General features: G+C 39.0%; 2 protein-coding genes across 3 annotated transcripts; both read left to right on the forward strand.

Moving 5' to 3' along the window:
• The first annotated feature begins 7,009 nt into the window (after positions 1–7,009).
• On the forward strand, positions 7,010–8,127 carry g0s2 (G0/G1 switch 2). The gene is made up of 2 exons (XM_066672772.1): positions 7,010–7,090; positions 7,452–8,127. The coding sequence occupies exon 2, from the start codon at positions 7,473–7,475 to the stop codon at positions 7,812–7,814; it is 342 nt and encodes a 113-aa protein (XP_066528869.1). The 5' UTR covers positions 7,010–7,090; positions 7,452–7,472; the 3' UTR covers positions 7,815–8,127.
• Positions 8,128–10,378: 2,251 nt separating this feature from the next.
• taf8 (TAF8 RNA polymerase II, TATA box binding protein (TBP)-associated factor) lies at positions 10,379–18,121 on the forward strand. 2 transcript variants are annotated; one of them, XM_066671590.1, is made up of 8 exons: positions 10,379–10,474; positions 11,855–12,014; positions 14,217–14,315; positions 14,667–14,729; positions 14,820–14,944; positions 15,245–15,392; positions 16,854–16,996; positions 17,140–18,121. In XM_066671590.1, the coding sequence occupies exons 1-8, from the start codon at positions 10,427–10,429 to the stop codon at positions 17,278–17,280; spliced, it is 927 nt and encodes a 308-aa protein (XP_066527687.1). In that variant the 5' UTR covers positions 10,379–10,426; the 3' UTR covers positions 17,281–18,121. The 2 variants fall into 2 exon arrangements, with proteins under 2 accessions (XP_066527687.1, XP_066527688.1); XM_066671591.1 differs by lacking the exon at positions 10,379–10,474 and adding an exon at positions 10,986–11,328 and having other exon boundaries at positions 17,140–18,119.
• The last annotated feature ends 6,045 nt before the right edge of the window (positions 18,122–24,166 follow it).

Below are 24,166 nucleotides of genomic sequence, written 5' to 3' on the forward strand. Positions count from 1 at the left end.
CTGGAATCATTGGGAACAAGGCAGGAACACACTTACACATTCTTTCACAAACTCACACCTATGGACACTTTTGAGTCACCAATACACCTACCAACATGTGTTTTTGGACCCACATGGACACGGGGAGAACACACCAAACTGCTCACAGACATCCACCCGGAGCAGGACTTGAATCCACAACCTTCAGTTCCCTGGAGCTGTGTGAGTGCGAGTGATCTGCTGAACACCATTTTGCCAAATTGTCACACAATATTTATATGCCTCCAGTTCCACACCACTAGCTGTTAGCTTAACTCTCCCTTATTATAATAACATCTGCACTGAGAGGATGAAGACAAGTATCAAAAATCTCCTCCAGAATATATACTTCTAACATTTAAAGCAGTTTAAGAAATGTGTACTGTAACATTCAATGTATTGTTATATTTCAGCTGTCTAAATTAAAGGCAGACCCCCCGTAAAGAAAAAAAAAGAAAAAAAGGCTTAGCAGGAAGTGATGGAGTGGTTTGGATGACATCATCGTTTATCAGACTGTGTGTACTGTTATGGTACATACTTTAAGGAACTGCATCTAACTATTAAAATAAACCTATAAACTGAAATATGTTGATAATCGTGATTTTGTAATGAAACAAATGACATTGCTCTTTCTGTACTGTAATGAACTATAATGAATCAAAAATACAAATATTTGAAGTACTCTTAATTTTTCTTTTGGTTGGCATGTGGGAGACGAGTCTCCACTTGAGCAATCACTCAACTCTATACGAATAAGAGTCCATGGAAAATTGAAAAAGTAAGAGAGTGCCAGACCAAAAAGAAAACATGGTTGTAATGAGTCATTCTGATTTTGTGGTGAATCTTACATAACTTTAGAATTGTCCTGCCTCTTCTGACATCCTTTGATAAAATAACATTATGCCAGGTCCCTACGTAAAACTATTCATGTTCGAATAAGGCTGGAGCAATATAATTTTAGCTCGACTACGCCACCTAGGCAGTTTCACCCTAGGAAATGACCCTAAATACTTCTCAAAAAGCACACAGGTACGTTCAGAAAGGGGCAGAGACATGAAATGGAGTTCAGCATACAAAGTGCTTTACTTAATACCAGTTGCCATATAAACATTAAAGTAACACAACTTTATTAATAACTTTATTTAAAAAAAATAATTTAAAAAAAGAGAATACAGTGGGGTTTTACCCATTCTAGGGACTAGTTTGTGAACAAAGCGCTTCTCGAAGTTCTATGTAAGCTCTAGAAAAACACAATTTGTGTGTTTGTGAAACGTTTGTGAAATGCGGCCCGGACATTATTTTAAGTCTAAAAAAGAGGACATGTCCGGGTGAAAGAGGACGTCTGGACACCCTATTTATATGCACTGTTCCAAATTAAGCTGCCGCTAATGGCCAGCAACGTGGTGAAACGACGGAGAGAGTGGAACCCGTCGTTCTCAAAGGACCCTCAGCAAACGATGAGAAGTGTGCGCTTAGCTTACCACATGCTAACTGTATATATGTGGTATATATGTGGTATATATGTGGCTAACTGTATATGCTCCTCAACTACAGTGCCTGCCCAAGCCCAAACATAACTGACGGCCCAGTGACAGCTCTACCTGTTACATTCGCACTTGAGAAGCCAATCCCAGAGGAAACCCACAAGGACACGGGGAGAACACACAAAACTCCTCACAGACATTCACTTGGAGTGGAGCTTCAGCACACAACCTTAGAACATTTCAGAATGTTAGTCTAATGTTCAGTGATTCAGAACATTTGAGATGAGGTTGGCTCAGAGAGCATTTCTGCATAAAATTGATGTAAAGCTTTTTCAATGATTCATTTCTTGATGCTGCTACAGATCATATTATGGTCAAACTGGATTCCTGTAATGCCTAAGCTCATGTGGCTATGTTTTTATCAGTAGCATGATAGTTTGTCATGTAATGCCATCTGAGCAATGGAATGTTATACATTTTCAATAGTGGTGCCTCTACGTTCTCTAGTAATCTATGAACAGCAAATGGTGAAAGTCTTTAATTATTTTTTTAGAACTGCTTGCAAGTTTCCAAATTTCATGAGAGAATTTACAAAGACAGCGCTATCTGTGGATGCTACTTTTATGTATTTTATATTCACCTGCTTATTGTGGAATGTTTTGAATTGGCATAACTTTAAAATATATTACTATTTTAATAATATTCTATAAATATTTTACTCAAATTTTGCCTCTTTCCTGATTTTTGGAGTATGCCACATCAACCTGTAAATGTATGTTTGCAAAATAAAATAAAGTTGATCAATGCAAAAATTTTAAAAGATTTCTGTATATATTTGCCGTTTTAAAAAGGCTCAAGAGAATTAGCAATAATTTATAGACTATTTATATTACACATAGAAATGACAGATTTATATATATATAGTGGGGTTGTAGACTGAAAATGTGCTCAGTAATAATTTCTATATAATGCAGCATGCCTGCTTTCTTTTATAGTGTTACGTGCTGCACTGTGGTTCTGCCGTGATCTGGTTGTGCTCCAGCTGCTTTCTCAATGCTGTCTGCACATCCAGGGGACAGGCCATGGCACAGAGCCCAGCAATATGGGTCAGAAGTCTCTGATATGTTGGTGTCTACATAACGGAGACCATGTCTACAGCAAGCAAAGAAAAGCAAAGCAAAAAAAAAAAAAAAAAAAAAAATTCATTGCTCAATGACACCCTCCTCTTTCACCTCACAAGAAGGCACTCACCCTGGGGACACACAAATGAAGCTTTCTGCAAAAGGTCAGCATCTTTTTTCAGAGGAAATACTTCACTGGTGCAATATGGACAGTGTATTACAAGCTAATTATTGCTATAGATTACAATGAGCTGGGTTAAAAAAAATAATTATTATTAATAAGATAATTTTAAAAAAGTGTTATCAAAAAGGGATTGAAATGTTAAAAATTCTGATATGAAATGATAAAACTACAAAAGATACAAAATGTCATGTTGACTGTAAAGGAGAGACTACCATGTTAACAGTTAAGACTGTCAGGAACGCAGAGGTGGACTGACGGAGGCAGACACACGCTAAAACACAGTGACTTTATTTAAAACCAAAATATTACAAAACAAAGACAGACTAAGAACTAGAAAGAATACTTAAAGAAAGACCTAGACAGAGAGAGACTTTGAAATAATGACTTAGACAGAGAGAACTGGACAAACAGGGAACTGGACAGAGAGAGCTAAACAGACAGAGAGAGCTACAGAGGCTAAACTAGAACACAGAGTTAAACTAGAACACAGAACTAAACAGAGTAATACAAATTGACAATCGAGAAACAGACAAGCAAACATGGACTGAATCAAAGAACCAACAAGACAGACATGCAAACATGGAGCGAAACAATACAAATGACCGACCAAACAGGAGTGACACAAGGGAACTTAAATACATGACACAGACAAGACACACCTAGAACAGATAACGAGGGGGACGGATCACCAACGAGACTGATGAGGGCGGAGACACGAACAATAACAAACAGAGCCATGTGCTAAGAGAGCACATGGCGGGGAAAACAGACACGACAGGACAAGGGCGTGACAAAGACAAACAGGAACTGGTGGCAATGTCAGTTCTAGTGGAAGATTCTTATTGTTTGTCTCAGTTACTCTTTGGCCCAAAGTCTTTGGAAATGTGTCTTCTGAAATTAACAGGTTCATGGAGAGTAACAAAACAGCAATGATTAGTCCCAATATGGATGTTGGATGGTTAGTTCTGGATCACAAACACCACCCCAAAAGTCTCCATCACAAAGAGGGGCTTATACCCATAGTATCTCACATTTGACATTGAGTAGTGCAATCAAATGTAGGCTCATATGCAGCTACTCCAGAGCAAGCCATTTCATTGAATGCACTGCTATGGAGATTATACAAGCAGAGTTTGCAAAAAATCAACATCGGTTTCCTCAGTTAGTGCAATTTAAATAGCTGAAGTTCAAGTTTACTGTAATCGATGTCTCCAAACAAACTTTTTCCCGTATTAATATCATTTTGGGACTCCTTTCCAGAGCTAAAGATAACACTAACACAACATAGGACACGTGGGATACATGATTGGTTCAATTAAAAAAGCTTATCATTGGCTCAAGGTAAGGTCATGTACTCCAATTTATCTCATTTGCATGGGTTTACTGGGCAATTTCAGCAGCTTTATAATGGCAACTGCTGGCAAAGTACCCACTAGAGCATGGGTCACAGATAATGTGTCTCACCACAACCTGGTCTAATCTCTACTACTCTCTTATCAAAGGGATTTTTATGGGAACATTGAGATGTGTTTTGACTGGTATGAACTTTGTATCTAAATATTTAAATATCTAAATATATCTCACAGGAGAGAGATACTTGTTCTGTTTATTTTAATACTGCAAACACAGTGTTATACATTATAATTTTTCTACTTGCAATGAGAACTGGATACTGATTCTATACATGGGACATATAATGGAAGTGGCATTTTCATAGGAAATTGCTGAAGGATTTAATGGATGAAGGCTTTGTTTCACACTCTGGAAATTACAAATGGATAATTACAACTGAAGTTGGTAAGTAATTAGATAGTGACACAATTGAGAAGTGAACTCATGCAAGTCTGACTTTGTCTGTTAAAATCCACAGAGTGCTTAGAACCAGGTGTATGATTCATACTGTAGACCACAACCCGGATTTTGTCATCAGTACAAACATTCATTCTTTTATTCATTTACCTTCTGTAACCACTTCATCCAGATCAAAGTGGGGACAATGCCCAGCTGGAATCACTGGCCTCAAGGCAGGAAAATACCCAGGGCAGGACACCAGTCTAATCACAGGACATCACACTCACCCAGTCACTCTCACCTGTGGAAAAATTTGCACAGCCAATCCACCTACCCACATGTATTTTTGGATTGGCACATAGAGGAAATCCATGCAGACACAGGGAGAAAACCCCAGACTCCTCACAGACAGTGAAACAAGGGCTAGGACGTATCCCAGGATCCAGAGGAGGCCCTACAACTATGTAGCAGAGAACACAGCAGCTGTTACATTTACATGATCAACGGACCAACATAAATATTCCAAAATGACTACATAATATCTCTTTAACTTGCATTACAAATTAATTATTGTATTGTTTAATGTGGGGGTGGGGGTGGGGTGTGGGGTAGCATTCAAATGCCCCTTCATCCCATTTAAGAAGACCACAACAGTTGGACAGATTAGCATGATTGTACAGATTAGCCTTGTACAACAACTGCCATCTGTCACCAGTAACAGTGACTACACTTATTACACTTCGATAAAATCTGAAAAAAATAAAGTGCAGTAATCCCTCGCTACTTTGCGGTTCATCTTTCGCGGGTTCGCAGCTTTTTTTAAGGGGGGCTTATGGCCGCTATATTGCGGAGATATTGAGGGAAAATCTAGGAAAACTGTGAAAGATGAATAGCCAAAATATTTCATTATTATTTACATGTATTAGACTAGGGCTGTAGGAGACACAATATACCATTTATAAGTGTTTCTTACGTACAGTAATGTGTTGTTTATGTCCACATCCGAGTGAAATTTACTGACGCTAAATCACAGCTTAGGAATGACTCTATTAAAGAAACTGGTAGGATATCACATGTAGTTCCAGCTGAAAAACATTATAGAAGACTGTTTAATGCAAAGGGTGGGTTGTTAACAGCACAGGGAGGGGTTTAAAAGTCCAGATACTCGTTAAATACATAAAAAAATATCTTATATTTTATAATATAAAAATAAAATATCTTTCCTCTACTTTACAGAAATTCGTTTTTCACGGGTGGGTCTTGGAATGCATCCCCCGCCAAAAACGAGGGATCACTGTATTTCTGATTCTGAAAAAAACAAACTGAAATTTCCTTCTAGGATCAATAAAGTTTTCTGACTCTGATTCTGATTCACTTCAGTGATTTTTTTAATCAAATTGTCAGTTTGTTTAATAAAATAAATAAATAAATAAATAAACTAAGATAAAGGTGTACATTAACTTTAAAACACACAAGAAATGAACAATCCACAGTTAAGTTAAAAAAGGCAATGTACATGACTTTGATCCCATACACTTTTTATAAAAATTCAGAGAATGTTTACCCACGCTCTGCTAGCTCTGTTGTCTGTTCTGGGGTTTGTATGAAGCCCCGACTTGGTAAATAGGAAACAAACGAAAAAGCGTCTCCTCCTAAATGGCTCAGGAATTCTCTCTGTCCATTGCTGACTCAGAGCTGAGAAACAGCACCTGGAGGGGTTTGAATGGTGGAGAAACCTCAAAACGTTGAAAAGAATGAAAAGAGGATGTTGTTCTATTCCTGCTCCATAGGTGGGTAATAATGACATATTTTGGCTGTTTCAGTGCATAACTCAAACGAACTGGCTCCAAACCTCAAAGCCAGGAAACACAGGCCGAGAGTGCTACTAAACTTCTTACTCAAATATACCATTTGACCTTAAAAGACACAGAACTTGTGAATATCATAGACTTTGGGATGAGTTTGTTTTGCTGTGAGAACAGTAGTTCATCAGAATCTTCTACAATGGGACTGACAAAGGAAATCCCACATTTTTTACCCCAAAAAAACTCCAAAATATAAAAATTTGTGCAAGTCAGTTCAAGATTGGTCGTTAAATTATACATTTCTCATTGTGCTTCAACAACAATGACCTTATATCCTGGGTTAAGGACTTTGAACATGGGAGTATCAAGTTCTTTTGACGGGAACATTTATTTCCATGATATGCACACTGCTCACGTACAGTGTGAAAGAGTGAGTGTTTTCGTCAAGTGACCAGGAGATTACTGAACAGAGCTCTCTCTACTGACTTGGCACACACCATATACAGGAACTTGAGCAAACACATTGGCACGACATCTGTGTTTGTCATGAATATTCATACTCAGTCGGTGTGGCTACAGATACAGCTGGCCTTAAAAAGGGAGTGAGTCTGAAGAGAGTTGAATATTGATACCTGAAGATAAACGCATAAGGAATTATCAGCAGAAAAGGCAACTTACATTTGTCGAGTAAGTATTCTTTGTTGTTGTTGTTTTATTTATTTATTACACATCAGATTTGCTTATTATTTTGTTCTCCTCTGCTGCACCTGAGTAACTGATCTTGGCGTCGACTTTCTAAACAATCTCTGGTTTACTTTACATTTATGTAAAGTTAGCCAATGACTCTGAACACACAATTTAAAGTTTGGGCATCCCTGGTGTAACCCAGCACATAGAAAACGATTACAGAACATGCCATATTTAAGTTTTTTTTTTGTCTCCTTAATTTTATTTCCCATTTGTCATTTGATTAGAGGTGTCCAAACGTAATAATGCTGAACACTACACATTGGTACAAAGAATTAAGAATTTCTTTCTGTTTTCACAGACAACTCCAACATTGAATAAAATGGAGACTATGCAGGAGATTATTCCATTTGTGAAAGAGATGCTGAGTACAGGACCCTCAAAGGGCTCCATGAAGGTTTACTTGGTCGGTGGCACCTTTGCGTTTCTGGGGTTAGTCAGTGGGATGGTGGAGGTGGCCTGTTCACTGTTCCCTGAGAAGGAAGAGCCTTTGCTTGAGAAACTGATGGAAGAGGAGAAGGTGGTATCCATGACAGAGGTGACCCAGGAGGCACAGACGACTATCCCAGAGCTGGACGACATGGATCCCGAAACAGAGGCCAAAGCTAAGGAACTGCCCATGCTCCGGCAGAGGCGTATGAGCTTCAGAGCACACGCCTCATAAATAACATGCACTCTATTGCAACATGCACTTAGCTGAGAGAAAAAGTGGGGAAAAAGTCATATTGAATCTCCTGCTTTGCACTGATGTGTTATGCAAGTCTGACAAAGAGGAAAATGGCAAGTGTCTGTTGGGATCTGATGCTGCTGAGCAGCAAATGTTGAGATTTTTTTGGGAAGTTCCATGTTATCTGTGTTACATGTAATATGTTATGATTTTCTACTGAGTGAACTTTATTTATACAGGATGTATTAAGTCTTTATATAATGTGCTTTCTCTGACTTTCATTTCTTCTGCGACTTAATAAATTTTTGTTTGCTGAAGCAGTTGTCTGAGAGTTTTTGTCTGTTTATTTAAATGGATGTCTTCTAAACTTCTCAGGTTTATTGACATTCACTCCACAAAAAAAAAAGAAAGAAAAAAAGCAAAATCAGTCTGAACTGAAACATTCAGTAGCTTTGCTATTAAAGCTAAACTACTGTTGCGGGGATAGACAAATACATTGTCCTATTAGTCTTAGTGACTGCACATTGTGACTGCACAGTCCATGACTGTGGAACAAACAGTAGGCCTATATTTTATAAATGTAAGCACTTGTTTGTTTGACAGTAGTTTTATATGCTTCTGTAACAATAATTTTTTTGTGGGAGTGAACAAAAAGCCATAATCATTGATTACAAAAAGCGCTAATCTTTTGAGAATTCAAAAGAGTATTTTTTGAATAGGATTTGATTTTATATTAGTGTGGCACAGCAGTGCACCAGGTAGTGTCGCTGTCACACAACCGTAGGGTCCTGGGGTTGTGGGTTCAAGCTCTGCTCCGGGTGACTGTCTCTGAGGAGTGTGGTGTGTTCTCCCAGTGTCCACATGAATTTCCTCCAGGTGCTCAGATTTCCTCCCACAGTCCTAAATACACGCTGGTTGGTGGATTAGCTACTCAAAAGTGTCTGTAGGTGTGAATGTGCGAGTGTATGTCACCCTGCAAAAGACTGGTACCCCTTCTGGGGTGTATGCCTGCCTTGTATGGAATCAGATTTGTGCAAAAAAGAATCGCACAAAAAATTCATCTCAAACGTAAAACTTATCATTTTCAAACAAAATATCCAGCTCTGACCTTTGTGTTCCATGGTTTTAGTGCGTGAGCTCTGAGTTCTGCGCGTGCTCTCTGAGTTTTGTGCGCGAGCTCTCTGAGTTTTGTGCGCCTGATCCCTGAGTTTTGCGAGCAGTTTTGGCACAAAGCTCTCGCGTGGGCGGGACTTCTCAGTGGTGCCTTCCCATTGGCTAATGAGTTTTTGAGTGACAACTCAGTGCCCTGAACGTTGTTCACGACTCTGAGTGCAGGAAGCGTGTGTATTGGGCTTTGAGATTCCGCTTTTGCAGAATATAACGTATTTTCGCGCATTTTGACTTTTTGTTTATAAATATTAGTATTAATAATCATTGTTATTATTAATAATTCTTTATGGTTAATAATGATTAATGATTCATTAATTATTCACATTTCCTCTCAAAATCCAAAAATGACAGTGGAATTTGCAGAAGTTTGATACAACTTTATTAAATTTGTAGTCATTAAAGGAGCAGGAACACTCTTGTCTGTGATGTTTCTCTTTTCTCTGAGACCTCCTGTAACAAAATGCACATATGGCATTTGTTAAAAACAGATTGACTGTGATCTTCAAAATAAAATTTGAGCATTTAAACTGTCTAACAGTGATTACGGGAAAGGGAAGACCCTCTATGTTAGTACACGATAGGTTTCTGAACAGAAAATCAAGCATTTATAAATAATATTTTACAAATAATCAAATTGGGCGGCACGGTGGCGCAGCAGGTAGTGTCGCAGTCACACAGCTCCAGGGGCCTGGAGGTTGTGGGTTCGATTCCCGCTCCGGGTGACTGTCTGTGAGGAGTTGATGTGTTCTCCCCGTGTCTGCGTGGGTTTCCTCCGGGTGCTCCGGTTTCCTCCCACAGTCCAAAAACACACGTTGCAGGTGGATTGGGGACTCGAAAGTGTGTGAATGTGTGTGTGTTGCCCTGTGAAGGACTGGCGTCCCCTCCAGGGTGTATTCCTGCCTTGCGCCCAATGATTCCAGGTAGGCTCTGGACCCACTGCGACCCTAAATTGGATAAGCGGTTACAGATAATGGGTGGATGGAAATAAAAAAATAAACGCTCATTTATTCTGTTTCATCCTGAGTAAACAGACATCGGTGTGCATTTACCTCAGATCAGTATCTGGTAATGAGGGACAAACAGGTTTGTACTCACAGTAAAATCTTTAATATTTTGATTTAGACAGAACATTACCTCAATATCTACATTTATTGTCGGAGTTTGCAGATATTTCATAGTTTTTAAACAGTAAAGTACAAAGAGAATTCGTGTTTGTGTAAAATTACTAACTCTTTAATGTTGAAATATTTCCTGTCTCTCCACTAGTGAGCTGCAACGAATGCCGTGGGCACAGAATTGTCACTCAAAAACTCATTAGCCAATGGGAAGGCACCACTGAGAAGTCCCGCCCACGCGAGAGCTTTGTGCCAAAACTGCTCGCAAAACTCAGGGATCAGGCGCACAAAACTCGTGCAGCTGGCGCACAAAACTCAGAGAGCATGCGCACAAAACTCAGAGCTCACGCACTAAAACCATGGAGCACAAAGGTCAGAGCTGGATATTTTGTTTGAAAATGATAAGTTTTACGTTTGAGATGAATGTTTTTGTGCGATTCTTTTTGGCACAAATCTGATTCCATAGCCTTGTGCCCAGAGATTCTGGAAAGCTTGATGAATGAATGAATGAATGAATGTCTTTATATTCCAGAGCCTTGCTGGTCACATGCTTTGCAAAAAAATAAGACATGCAAATGAGTTAATAATGCGTGGGAACTGTACCCTTAATTTGAGGGAATAAAGGCCAAGCCATTATTTATTTTGAAGGGTTGTCACCAGTAAGACTGGCGAAATATATATTAATTTAAATAAAATGTATTATTTTTAAATCGAGATATGTTTTACATGGTTCATATTTCAGACAAACATTACAAAAATACAATGGGATTTTTTTATATTTCACCATCAAATAAATGGGTTTCCATGATACGATCCGTTTTAAACTTTTATTATATAATTTTTCGACTTGGCACAGGACTCTTATTTGTCCGGCAGTCGACCATATTGGAGAAAATGAAAATAATGCTGTCTGTTCATACACAGTACTTTGCGGGACGTTAATCCTTCATTAAAAAGTCTGTAATCACTGATGGAAAAAAACACATCCCTCTGTGTGTGTGAACAGAGTAGAAACCTCTGAGGCGACGGAGTTTCAAGTGCAGATCTGCGTTAATCTTCACTCAGACCCCACTGATGCAGTGAGCTGAACCGAACAAACGTTAACGATTGAACGGCGCTCGGAGGCGGGGGAGGTTTCTGAACCTCGGTCTCGGACACTTGCTTCATCTCCATCTACAAACAGCTTTAATCAAGCGGGGAGAAGCTCCAGCATGCTCACCGTCGAGGTCTCGACTCCTTACACTCCACACAACACGAGAGCGGCGAATAAAACTGAATGTTTAATGCTATCTTACACCAAATGTGGTTTTTAATGTAGCCTAACTGTAGAATTTGGACAAAGGGTTAGAAACAAAGACCTAAAGTGTAGGCTAGTTCTCTCACATTTCACGAGTTAAAAAGAAAACCGCGGTTATATTTCCTGTTCTATTTTTTTAGTTCGATTTTTCGGTTCCACCTTAAATGAAGCAGAACTCATTTAAGGTGGAACGGAATTTTCTACTATGTAGACGACTTCAGCTTCGTGGTTATGAGCAGTACTGGGGTGTGTGTGTGTGTACAAAATGACTCAAGTATAAAATAAACGCACAAATAACGTAATTATAAAAATGTATACATACATTTTCATGTAAATTGCATAAATACGTTGTGGTCCACGTTTATTATTTATTTATTTATTTCATTTTTCCCTGTATTTTATGTGTGTGTGTGTATATATATATAATTTTTTTTTTTTTTTTTACATTCACGCAGCGTTCAGGAGGTAACAAGACTAACACAAGCCCTGCAGAGAACTATCACCTGGCTCGGCGGCGGACCCTTCAGGTTGTGGTCAGTTCCTTGTTGACAGAATGTGGCTTCGAGAGCGCGGACAAAGCTGCAGTAGAAACCCTAACAGAAATGATGCAGAGTTGTGAGTCATTTTGATATTTAATTGATATCATCTTTATTTTGTGTAGTGTATCTTTACAGATGTTATTCAGTTTTTGTTTCTCTGACTAAAACTTTGATCTTAGCATTTTTATTTATAGTTCTTATGTGAATTTAGGTAGAACTTTAATGTCAAGTGTTTGAAATCCCTAACACAACTCTGTGAGAGTACTCCTCATGCATGTGAACAAATGGTTGTAAGTTCTTAGTTTTTAACACTGTTTTTTGCTGCCTTAGTTTCACACATTCATTCATTCATTGTCTGTAACCCCTTGTCCAGTTCAGGGTCGCGGTGGGTCCAGAGCCTACCTGGAATCACTGGGTGCAAGGCGGGAATACACCCTGGAGGGGGCGCCAGTCCTTCACAGGGCAGCACAGACATGCACACACACACATTCACATTCACTCACACACTCACGGAGACACAGGGAGAACACACCACACTCCTCACAGACAGTCACCCGGAGGAAACCCACGCAGACACAGGGAGAACACACCACACTCCTCACAGACAGTCACCCGGAGGAAATCCACGCAGACACAGAGAGAACACACCACACTCCTCACAGACAGTCACCTGGAGGAAACCCACGCAGACACAGAGAGAACAGACCACACTCCTCACAGACAGTCACCCGGAGGAAACCCACGCAGACACAGGGAGAACACACCACACTCCTCACAGACAGTCATCCGGAGGAAACCCACGCAGACACAGAGAGAACACACCACACTCCTCACAGACAGTCACCCGGAGGAAACCCACGCAGACACAGGGAGAACACACCACACTCCTCACAGACAGTCACGCGGAGGAAACCCACGCAGACACAGGGAGAACACACCAACTCCTTACAGACAGTCACCTGGAGCGGGAAACGAACCCACAACCTCCAGGCCCCTGGAGCTGTGTGACTGTGACACTACCTGCTGCGCCACCGCACTGCCCTAGTTTCACACACAGTAAAGAAAAAAAAATCAGTTTAATTTGGTTGCAATTATAACACTCACTTCAGTGCCATGTTGTCATTCATCAATCCCTCCGTTCCACTGTGCTGAATTTCTAGTCACGGGATGTGTAGTCAGAAATTGAGCTTTCTCTTGTAGGTTCCTGTCCTAGTATGGTCTCATAAATAGAATTCAATTTCCCATATCGTTTACATTCTTTAAATAGTCTTTGCTTATTCATAATATTTTTCACCTTGACCAAGATCAACAATGCAGAAATCCCTCGGACTTTACTAATATCTGTAAAATATGTGTCCGCTTATTTGTTGAAAGAAATTTTAAAATTTTGGTTTAAATAAAAACATATATACACTTTTTCACCAGTGGAGGTGAGCTTTTATAAAACCATTATTAATGCTTTCTTAAAAAAAAAATAAATTAAAGCCATTTTATCAACTTATTTCAGAGAGAACAGCATATTTAACTTAACACATCCTTCAAAAATTACATGCGTCTTGCAGCATCAGGATATTTATTTTCCATTTGAGGTTTAAATGAGGCACTAATCATTTGAGCATATGCTGGTCAAAAGAGTGCTTCTTGTTTCTATAGGACTTGTTTTTATATCACAGAGCCCTGCTTGTGACATCCCTTACAAAATATAAGAAGTGCAAATTATTTAATAACGTGTGGGAATTATGCCTTTAATTATGCCTTTGTCCAGAATGGCCAACTCTATTTTTCTTGAATTAAAAGGTATTATTTTCTATTTACTATTATTTTACAAGGTTCATGTTTCAGATAAATATTAAAAGAATTAATTGTCCCGTATCATATACATTTCAAAGTTTTTGCTTTTTCATAATTTTTGTCTTTGTCTAAAATGCCTTCTGATATACAGAAGTGGAAATATTAAAATAACCAATAATGTCATTGTCCAGCTCAAACCTCCACCTGGACCAAACAGGCAAGAAAAATGAACTAGTTCATGGTCACCATCACCCCTCCATTTCACTATCCAGTCCATTCTTAATGAATACATGGTGTCCTGCCCATTGTGTCCTTGCCAGTTGTCCTGTTTCACCCTGAAGTAGGTCATGTGACCAAGCAAATGAAATGAATTCAAATCTGAGATGATGTCGTTGACATTAAAGGCTGTGGTAGCTTTGGTAAATCAAATAATTGAACAATAGTCTGCTTTTTTTTGTACTAAACTCCCTTCTGAATTGGTCTCCAGATATAACTGAAGTAGGGCGATGTGCAAAAGCAAGCTGTGAGCATACAGCAAGAAGCACCCCCACACTGTCAGACGTGGTCATAACATTGGTGGAAATGGGTAAGTGCAGGGATTGTGTTGGCTGCCACTGCCAAACACATGTATTACTCTGTTGATAACTGAACTCAGAAGCCTTCTCCAGTGAAAGGTCAGACTGAAATTACAACACAAGGCCTGTCTGGAGGGTTTTAGGCTGTAGGCCAAATGGTTAACTTTCTGTTTGGATTTTCTAAGAAGCAGTACAGCTGGGGAAACAGCACACTAACTTGTTAAATAGTCTTGTTCTTGGAGTTCAGTTGTACATTTTTAGTTATTCTCTATGAAGTTTTACTTATTTTAAACATGTTCCAGGCCTGATTATAATATGAAAGGCATTATTAAAACATATCTTCTCCCCAATAACCACCCCAGGTTTCAACGTAGACACACTTCCAGTATATGCTAAAAGATCCCAGAGGATGGTCATAACTGCACGTAAGTCTCGCACTGGAGACAGAAAGACCAAATTGATAGTTTGTGTATAAGACAATCCTTTTTGATCTCAAAATATCTGCTGCTTTACAGCTCCAGTAACAAATGCCCCTGTGATTCCCAAGTCTCTCGTGGCTGGACAGAAGAGAACTCACCCAGCTTACATTCCCAGCTACTTCCCAGAGTTCCCAGACCCTCATACATACATCAAGACCCCAGTAAGACTTCACCGTTTGCATGGTGTTTTACATGTCAGATAAAATTCATTATTTTATTTTCGCCATGTCACTCAAACAAACATATTTCAGTACTACATAAGTGGGGACAGCGTTACAAATATGTAAATTAGGTTTATAACATAAACCAATAGTTGATGACATTTTAATGCACGTCACCAAGGTCCATTTAGGGAAAGGGCACATAACTGTGACGTACAGGAACCCACAAAATCAGAACAGGAGTGTAGCTAATGATAATCATTTCCACTGTGAAAGTTTAAAAGCCTTCCTCACTTGCAGGCGTTTCGTGAGCCCGTGTCAGACTACCAAGTGGTGCGGGAGAAGGCAGCATCTCAGAGGAGAGACGTTGAGAGAGCCCTCACACGCTTCATGGCCAAAACTGGGGAAACACAAAGCCTTTTTAAGGATGACCTAACTACCTTTCCATGTAAGAGTTCCTGCCTGTGTGACCCGCCTTAGCGAACAGTGTTGATGCATGTCTGTGTGTCAGAGGGCTTTTTGGTTTCCTCTGCATACGTCTGGAAGTGAGAGGGTCAGAATGTGTGTGTGCATGTGAGAAGGCTTTTTTTGTACTGTCCATTGTGGTATTATTTTGGTATTAAGCACACTGAGTCAAAGTTTGACCACGAGCTGGAAAAAAATTGCACTTGGTACAACAACATAAATATGATTATCAAATTCAAGTACTCTACAAGTGCAAAAAGTTTAAATGAATAAATAAGTAGTCAGCCTTTCCCTATCCTCAGTTTCTGCATCTGCAAGTTTCAGCCAACCACACACACAGCTCTACGTTGTATTCATTCAGACGAAGAGATGTGTAGACATACCAATCCTGCTGCCATTTCACAGATACTCAATCCCTTTTGCATTTGTTTTTTGAGTATGATTTGCCTCATTTTCTGCTCATGTGAACCCTTTGTTTCTGTACAGTAAAACTGTTGTAAAGGAGTTTGATGTATCAGGCTGTTGAAGGCATGTACTGTTCATACAGAATTAAGAAAGTGAGGCTGAAGTTCCACTTACGTTAGTTTAGCTAGTATAACTAGAGCTAGAAAAAGCTACCTACTCAGTGCACTAAAATGACTTCTAATTAAAGTTATCCATTCAGTAAATGCATGTAGTACAAAGATATATGAAAACACACACAGTCAGTGATAGCTGCTCAGTGGAAACAGAAATGCATGACCAACAACTGAATTAGAATTGATGCTGCAATTTCATCTTGTCGGTATGATCCATTAACAAGCTCACCCCTGATTGGATCCTAGTTGGCATTCTCAAGAAATCTATGCATTGTTTTTACATTATATTATGTATTATAATTATTCTAAAGTATACAAGAGTATATGCCAGTATTAGACATTTTTATGTATGAGCGTCTGCTGATTTGTTTTCCACCCGTGAATACTGTCAAGTTTTAGAAACAAAAAGATACATATATTTAATTCAGGACACTGTCAAGCAGTCTTTTGAGTACAATTTTTGAATCGGCTTTTTACACGCAGAACCAAGTGCTTGAGAACTGATTCCTTATGCATTTGTGCAAAGAGTTAGACTCAGTTTGCGAGCATATACAAATAATCTACTCAAAGATATAGACTCATATAGAGCATTCAACTGCCCAGAATCCTCACTGGCCCAGTTTGGGTTTCGGCAGTTATTATGGCACTCCCCCTGCTGGAGAACTTAAATGCAATGACTGTGCCACATTCTGGGGTCACATTTGACTGTATGCATTTTTGATTTGGAAGGCTAACTTATTTACCTATATAAATAATAAAGTGCTGAAATAATACTCAGTTCTTAAACTGTTGTAGCATTGATAAAGCCTTTAAAACATCAGGTAGCACCTTTATAGTGAATGTTAAAGCCTCCTTCTGTTTCTCAGTGATTGCAGCACAACAGAGTTCTATCCCATACTTGAGTGCCCTGTTGCCTTCTGAGCTGGAACTGCAGACTCTAGAAGAGACGGACTCGTCTGAGCAGGACGAACAGACGGACACAGAGAACAACCATAGCAACAACATCCATGTATGAAAACTGCCTAACTTTTGCTTTGTTTCTACATGCACATGTTCAGATGTTGTATAGTTTTACAGTTAGGAGTTCAAATATATGGTGTATGACTTTCTAAGAACTCTGAAATTTTAAATGGTGATCTTTCCTCAATTCAGGAAGATGCAGGAGCGGATAAAGAGAACGCTGTACTGCCGCCTGGTGGTGTGGTGCCGTCAGGGAAATCCAACGAGGAAAATATGATCGATAACCCTTACCTACGGCCAGTGAAGAAGCCAAAAGTGAGACGGAAAAAATGAGGGGCAGATAAATAGACTCTGCTTCTGACAAGACAACAGTCTGATTTTGTGGTGCTCATGGGCCACATTGTGCCTCTGAAAATTATGGAAAGATGCAGTCAAATGATGAGCAACTACTTTGGTGAAGTTTGAAACCATTATCCAAAATATAAACTAATCAGTAAACAGACCAAGTGTTTTTTTTTTTCAGATCAGTGCTAATAAATACGTGAGGCTGCTATATGCATCTCAGAAATGGGTTACGAAGATTTTGATCCTTAGTTGTTTAATCTCCTTCTTTCAGGTGTTTGTTTGGCTAATTGTTTGGCTTGTTGGTATTTTTGAAAGAAATGTCATATGGAGATGGTTGCGTACATAAGAAAGCATTTTTATAAACTTGTTTGAATTATTGAACTGCCTTTGATATTTTTTTTAATTTTTGAATGAATATGGATAATGTTAGGTGTACAGAATGTTTAAAGTGTTTTTGTTTAAGGTATTTTTGTAATGCAAAAAATCAAATATTCTCCCACTCTGTCATTTTATGGTAACTTTTGCATATATTTAGGTATGCTATTTTCACAATCACTAGCATTGGAATCACCATCTTAAAATTATACCTGTACTATTCTAATTGTACCTTTGTATTATCTGCAAGGACAGAACAAATTGATGCACATGCTTTTTCAGTGTTTTTCTTGATGGAACTCTATGGATGCAATGACATAAATTCTTCTCACATTTTGTTTTCATTTTTAGATTCTTTTTACTGTGCAACAATTACCATAAAATGACAAAAGAGCAGGAGAATATTTACATTTTTAATTAAAATAATACTACATATCCCCACACACACAAATCAATTACTAGGGCTGTGACAACTCTATTTTATATACTTAGTATATTTTGAGCAGAACCTGTTATAAGAACTATTGAGTATCCATGTTTTTGCTATTTTGTGACTAATATTGGTAGGAGTGTGAATATTAATCCACACCAACATGGACTGTGTTAGGACAGGAATCTGTCGTAATACACTAAACTGTAGGTTAACATCAGGAATACCTAATACCCTTATTTATTTATTTTTCATTATTTTTTAAAACCCCATATCCAGGTATTATGTGGGCTATTAGGACATTACCAGTTTCATCAGCCAATTTATTCTCTTACATCACGTGAGCCAATATCAATATAATATAATATGGTTAATTGCAAGTTTGGAGTAAAACCTGCCTTATCCTCCCAGTGCACATCTCATCAGTTTAAACAATTAGACAAACATTTGTAGTCTAACAGTTATTATTGACCATTAATGGGCAGATGACTTGGTCCATGTTCATATTTATACACATTGTATTCCTACAGTCAGATATTACAAGGCATTCAAACTTAGAAGCAAAAAGGTTTTTAATTAAGGTTTTAAGTGTCTAATTTTATCTTTATGCCAGTCCTAAATCTTAATCTTTTCATGCATTGGCTCAAGCATAGATTTTGTTATGCTTTATAGTTTGTTATAGTTACAAAAAAAAAGTAGAAATTAAATCTTTTTCAAAGATTCTTGCCTAACAAAGTTAATATATTGAGATAACTGCTATATATTTGGAGATAATATCCTTGGCCACACAATTTTATTACTTTCAAGAACACACTATTGCTGCAAAAAAGTTTTATTAATATTAATTACATACATTAAATATATATTAATAATATTAGTTATATTAAATTTTTAATTTTATTACAAATGTAAGTTTTAAACATTCAGAAGTGACAAACTGTCTAAACATTTGCTTATTTTGTAAACAGCAAATATAAACAATTATGCAGAAATGAACCCTAAACCATCACAGTTGAGGTTGTGAAACATAGTATTTGTTTCTCCCCATCTGTTACAGTTACAGTCTTCTTTAATTTCCCAGAAAGAAGCCTCTCCTAAAAACGATGCACAAGAAAGCCCACAAACAAACAAGCAGACTAAAGCTAACAAGCTAAACTTATTTGGTTCAAGTGGATGGTGTCAAGTGTGTGTGGCGGCAACCAGGTGAGTGTCTTGCCTATAGTCAAGCATGGTGGTGAGAACTTACACCAGGAACATTGCTGCAGGGGCATGCGTGGCAGTTTTAGTGCCTCTGTAATAAATAATCCTTCGGAGATAATAAAATAAATCTATGGATGGTGAGTAAGTGGTAAGAACAGAAATATCAGTAGAAACAGAAATAACAGGAAAACAAGGGCGAGCACAACAGTTTCTTCTAAACAAACTCAGGTACAGGAATGGCCAAACGGGTTGCCCGATCAAAACCAATCTGCACGTTGGAATTCTGCCCTGTGGCCCAATTCCTGAAGGGAGGGGATCATGCTCTGCTTCAGTATGTCATAATACATGTTAGTCCCTCAATGAACTGTAGCTCCCTGCAGCTAGCAGCACTCATGTAGTCCCAAACCATGACACTGGTCCCAGGCCTAGCTTTGCAGCTCACACTTTCTCCTACCACAGACCTTCGGCCAAACCTCTCCCAGCTACACCGCTCCCATACTCTACTTTTACAGCCCTCGCTTTGTCCTCAGGTACCGCTGTGGACTTTCGTCCCATCCTCTCCTCTCCTTCTAACTTTCCAGCTAGTGCTGCTGAGGTCCTTTGTCCCTGTCTCTCCCCTGCCTCCTGTGGTACAGCTCTCTCCTCTGGCTGCCTTCAACCTGAACTGTCCCCTGTACTGCTCCCAGCCGCTAGTTTCTAGCTAATGCTCTTTCCTCAGCTGATGTCGTGGACCATCTCCCTGCCTGGTTCTCCATTCGCCCAACACTACCTCTTACCTGGATGTCTTCCTCAAATTCAGTTCACCCTCTCACACATTGCCTGTCCTCTGACCCCTGCTTTTTGCCATGTAGGCATCTCTACCACGCACAAGCTCCTCAGCACCATTCGGATTCGGTCTCTTTCAGGGTTCACTCCCATGTGACAAGCTGCCTTCTCTCTTGCTGTTCCTGCATTGCTGACTGTCTGCTCCTGTTTTTGGGGCTTCTTATTTTGCCACACCCATCAGCCCTCTAGATCACCCATACACCCATCCTCACTTCACCTTTTAGTTTCCCTATATGCCACTGGAACACCGCCATCAGGGCATACCTGCCAACTGAGGACATCTCAGTTACATTAATGCTGCCACCTTTGTATGTACAACTTTTATGGCAGCTACTAATCCACAACCCACCAGCCCACTTCCACAGGTGCCATTTTGGGGGGCTGATGTGGGTTAACTGGGGCATTTGCCCCCACTAAAACATCAACTTGTTTAAAACCTGTGGAGAAACAATGGAAACTGATTAACAAGATTACACAAAAAGGGAAAATGTGTAAATGTCTGTCTGTTTTATTATTATCAGAGAAATAAAGCTGGGTTTTCATTACATTTAAAGAATCATGTCACTGCCATGTGGATCTAAGTTTGAGCCCCACCTTGGGTCGCTGCCTAACCCCCACTGGGGGTGTGCTAGTGCACTCCTAGTGCAAGCCTCAAGCCTGGGGAAAAGAGATTGTTGCTTGAGAAGAGCATCTGGAATTAAATGTGTGTGTGTTTGTTCTGATTAGTGGCCTGGATGGCAGGTGATCTTCTATGGCGACCCCTAGTGGGTGCTGCTGAAAGTGGAACAACCACTAAACACACACCACTAAACACAGAAAATACTTAGGCACTGCTTTTTTCCCCTTCATTTTAAAAGTTAAAATAATAAATAAAATTAGCCACATATATTTCATAATAGGGAGATTGTTCTTTGCCACAATAGCAGTTTAATCTATTCTGGGAGGTCTGACACTGAGCATTAGTGAAGTCGGGTTATCTTACCAAAGTTGGATGATTTCTTCTGCACCACAGACATCATTTCAATTGTATGGAGCTCCATCACTTTAGAAAACACTTTCATTGCTACACAGCCCATTGCTTAGGACCTTTAAGTATTTCTAGTGCATTCTTCAAATCTAGACAAAAGACCTTCCTGTTCTCCTGTGCTTTTTAATTCTTCTACTGTAATATTTCTGTTTTGCAAAGCACTTTGAATTGACATTGTTTACAAAAGGTGCTCTATAAGTAAACTTGCCTTGCCTTTAACCCATATTGCTTTACGTTGCAGAATACACTAATTATAAAAGTTGTCTAGATGTGCTATATGTCCAAGATCACCTTTAACAACTCAGATTTGTCACATTTTATGGCAAATTGAAATCTGATCTACAGGCTAGATAGAATCTCTGCAGCAACACAATGTAAAAACACTGACTGAAAAAAGCACAAGTAAAAAAAAAAAGCGACCATATGGTTATTCAGTTTGTCAAAAAGGACAAGACAAAAATTGTTCACCAAATAGGCCTTGAGGTTTTAAGACTTCATTGGTGAAAAAACCATTGTGCATGATATACATAACCCTATCACACTCCACACTGGAGGCTTCAATGGATTCCGTTCAGACCCTGAAAGACACAACATTAAATGGAGAAAAGAAGTTAAGCTAATAGATGTTAATATATGGTGTGTGTTTTACATCAGGTTTAAATGTATACTAGACAGTATTTTAAATTTCACAGCTCTGTAAACTGTACTGCTCTATGTAACTTTTGGAGGAGGATAGAAACCTACCCCCAACTCCCTTCCTCTCAGGGCAGTGCTGTAAAAGGGAATTACATTCTGAAACTTTAGAGGGAGCCCAGACGTCTAAATCAGTCAAATCTACTGTTGTTTTAATTGTCACCTCTAGGCTTCGGATTTTTCTATTGCAATGTACTGATGGCAAGTAGGTCATTAATTCAGTAATTTTCTGTAACCCCTTCATCCTTATCCAGATCACAGTGTTTCTGTGGGCATACTGGGAGTCACTGGGCATATGGCCGTAACTAGCAATGAGGACACAGAGGTCCGGACCTCAGTGGGGTTCTTTTTTATGTTTTTCCCTTCTCCCATATTTCTAGGACACAGTTTTAGACAGACTTTGGTTTGCATATTTTTTGATGAACCTGGTAAACCTGCTCTCAATTTGCAGACAGGATTGCCAACCTGCTCTCAAAAGACATTTCAACTACTAACCGTCTTTAAGTGCTTGTTGAGAGGTATGTTCTGCATATATTATAGACTAGCATACATGGCATACGTGAAGGTTAGTCAGAAATGTGTATGTAGCAATGCAATTCAAAACCTGTTCTTTAGATGCAGCAATGTTAGCTGAGCAGACTTAATACATGTCAAGTTATGCTACCTTTTCAGATTGCACTACCTAGTGTGTATTTACTGGTATAACTCCCAAAATAAAAAGATAGGACCTCTTAATACAGTATATATATATATATATATATATATATATACACATATGCAGCTTTAAACAGTTAATATTAAAAGTTATCGGATATGACATTCAATACCCGTTTGGCTGTTCTTGTATCTGTTGTATCTGAGTTTGTTTGGAAGAAGCTGTATTGCTTGCCCTGGTTTGTTTGATATTTCTGTTTCTTTTGTTCTTACCACTTGCTAACCATCTATAGATTTATTCTATAGATTATCTCCACAGGATTATTTGCTACATTGGCACTACAACTGCCACCTGCTCCTGCAGAAATAATTTTTGGATAAGTTCCTAAATCAACCCAAAGCAGTAAAAGGTTCAAAGAATCAGGAACAGGACCTGTTCAAAAGCTGGAGTTCATTTTGTGGAAAAGCGCTATGGCTGACAGCAACAAATCAATGTTCTGATTGGTTAAACAAACCTCGCGATCTGATTGGTCCAGCTAAAGCTTTCCTATTGGTCCATCAATTGGCCGTCAAAACAGGGTCTTAAATCCGCATCTGCAAAAAGAGATTCGCACACGCAGCAGAGAAGGCGAATGTGTGGATTTTTTCAACCTCATTCAAAAACTCCCACTGTCACATTTGGAACCTTAAAACGATTTGTTCTTGCACATGCATGACATTTGATTTACAAATGCAAATCTTTTTTTCTTTTTTTACACATTTGTGATTTTAAGTTATTATTGTTGTTGTTTTAAATTTGATCATTCCAATACATTTGTGGGTTTTAGTTTTACGTAGTTGCTCAAACGCAGTTACAAAATCTGTTACATTTGTGAGTATTGTTTTACAAACTCAAAATCTTTTTGACCCTTTTTTGACTCCATAGGTTTGCATGCACGCAGTGTGGACCTCACTAAAATTTTCATTCTTGTTACAGCCCTGAGTTCTTAAACTCTTCTTTTGCTTGTTCGTTCGGTTTTCCTCAAACTGGCAAGATGTTCGAGCTTCACGTCTGGGGAGGAGACAGACGGCTCTCTCCACTGTTTTGAAACTGTATTATAGTTCCGATTTTAAACACTTGATGTCAGTATTACAGATTGCTCCTTTAAGAGTGTGTAACATTACACACACACAAACACAAGTTAGCCTTTCCTGTCTGTCATTTACAATTTTTGCAACTTTGCTGAGTGATAAATCTAAAACGGAATTAATTTCTTCTTCTATCACAATAGTGAAAGACTTCAGTCTACTGTTAGTTCTTCTGTTAGCCTATCAGGACCTCCCAGAATAAGGATATGAAAATCACAGTAAACCCCGCCCATCTCGTGACTGTCAGACCAGGGCCCGTATCCGGAGAACAGAACTGCGGCGGAAACGCTGCCCGTGCGACTGTACACACAAGGATCGGGAAACATCCTCCGCTGTTCACAAGTCCCGAACGCCACCCTATAGATAAACAATAATTTAGAAACGATAATTAACTAATAATCGAATAACAACTGAAAGCCCTTAGAAAAAAACTGTAAACACACACTAGCTCGTATGACCTGTATAACATGCTGCCATTTCTTCTTGTTAACCTGTACTGATGGTAACCATGTGACCATAGCAACCGTTGTTACGATTACGTG

This window comes from Hoplias malabaricus, chromosome 5 (genome assembly GCF_029633855.1).
Source record: "Hoplias malabaricus isolate fHopMal1 chromosome 5, fHopMal1.hap1, whole genome shotgun sequence".
In the NCBI taxonomy this organism is placed as follows: Eukaryota; Metazoa; Chordata; class Actinopteri; order Characiformes; family Erythrinidae; genus Hoplias; species Hoplias malabaricus.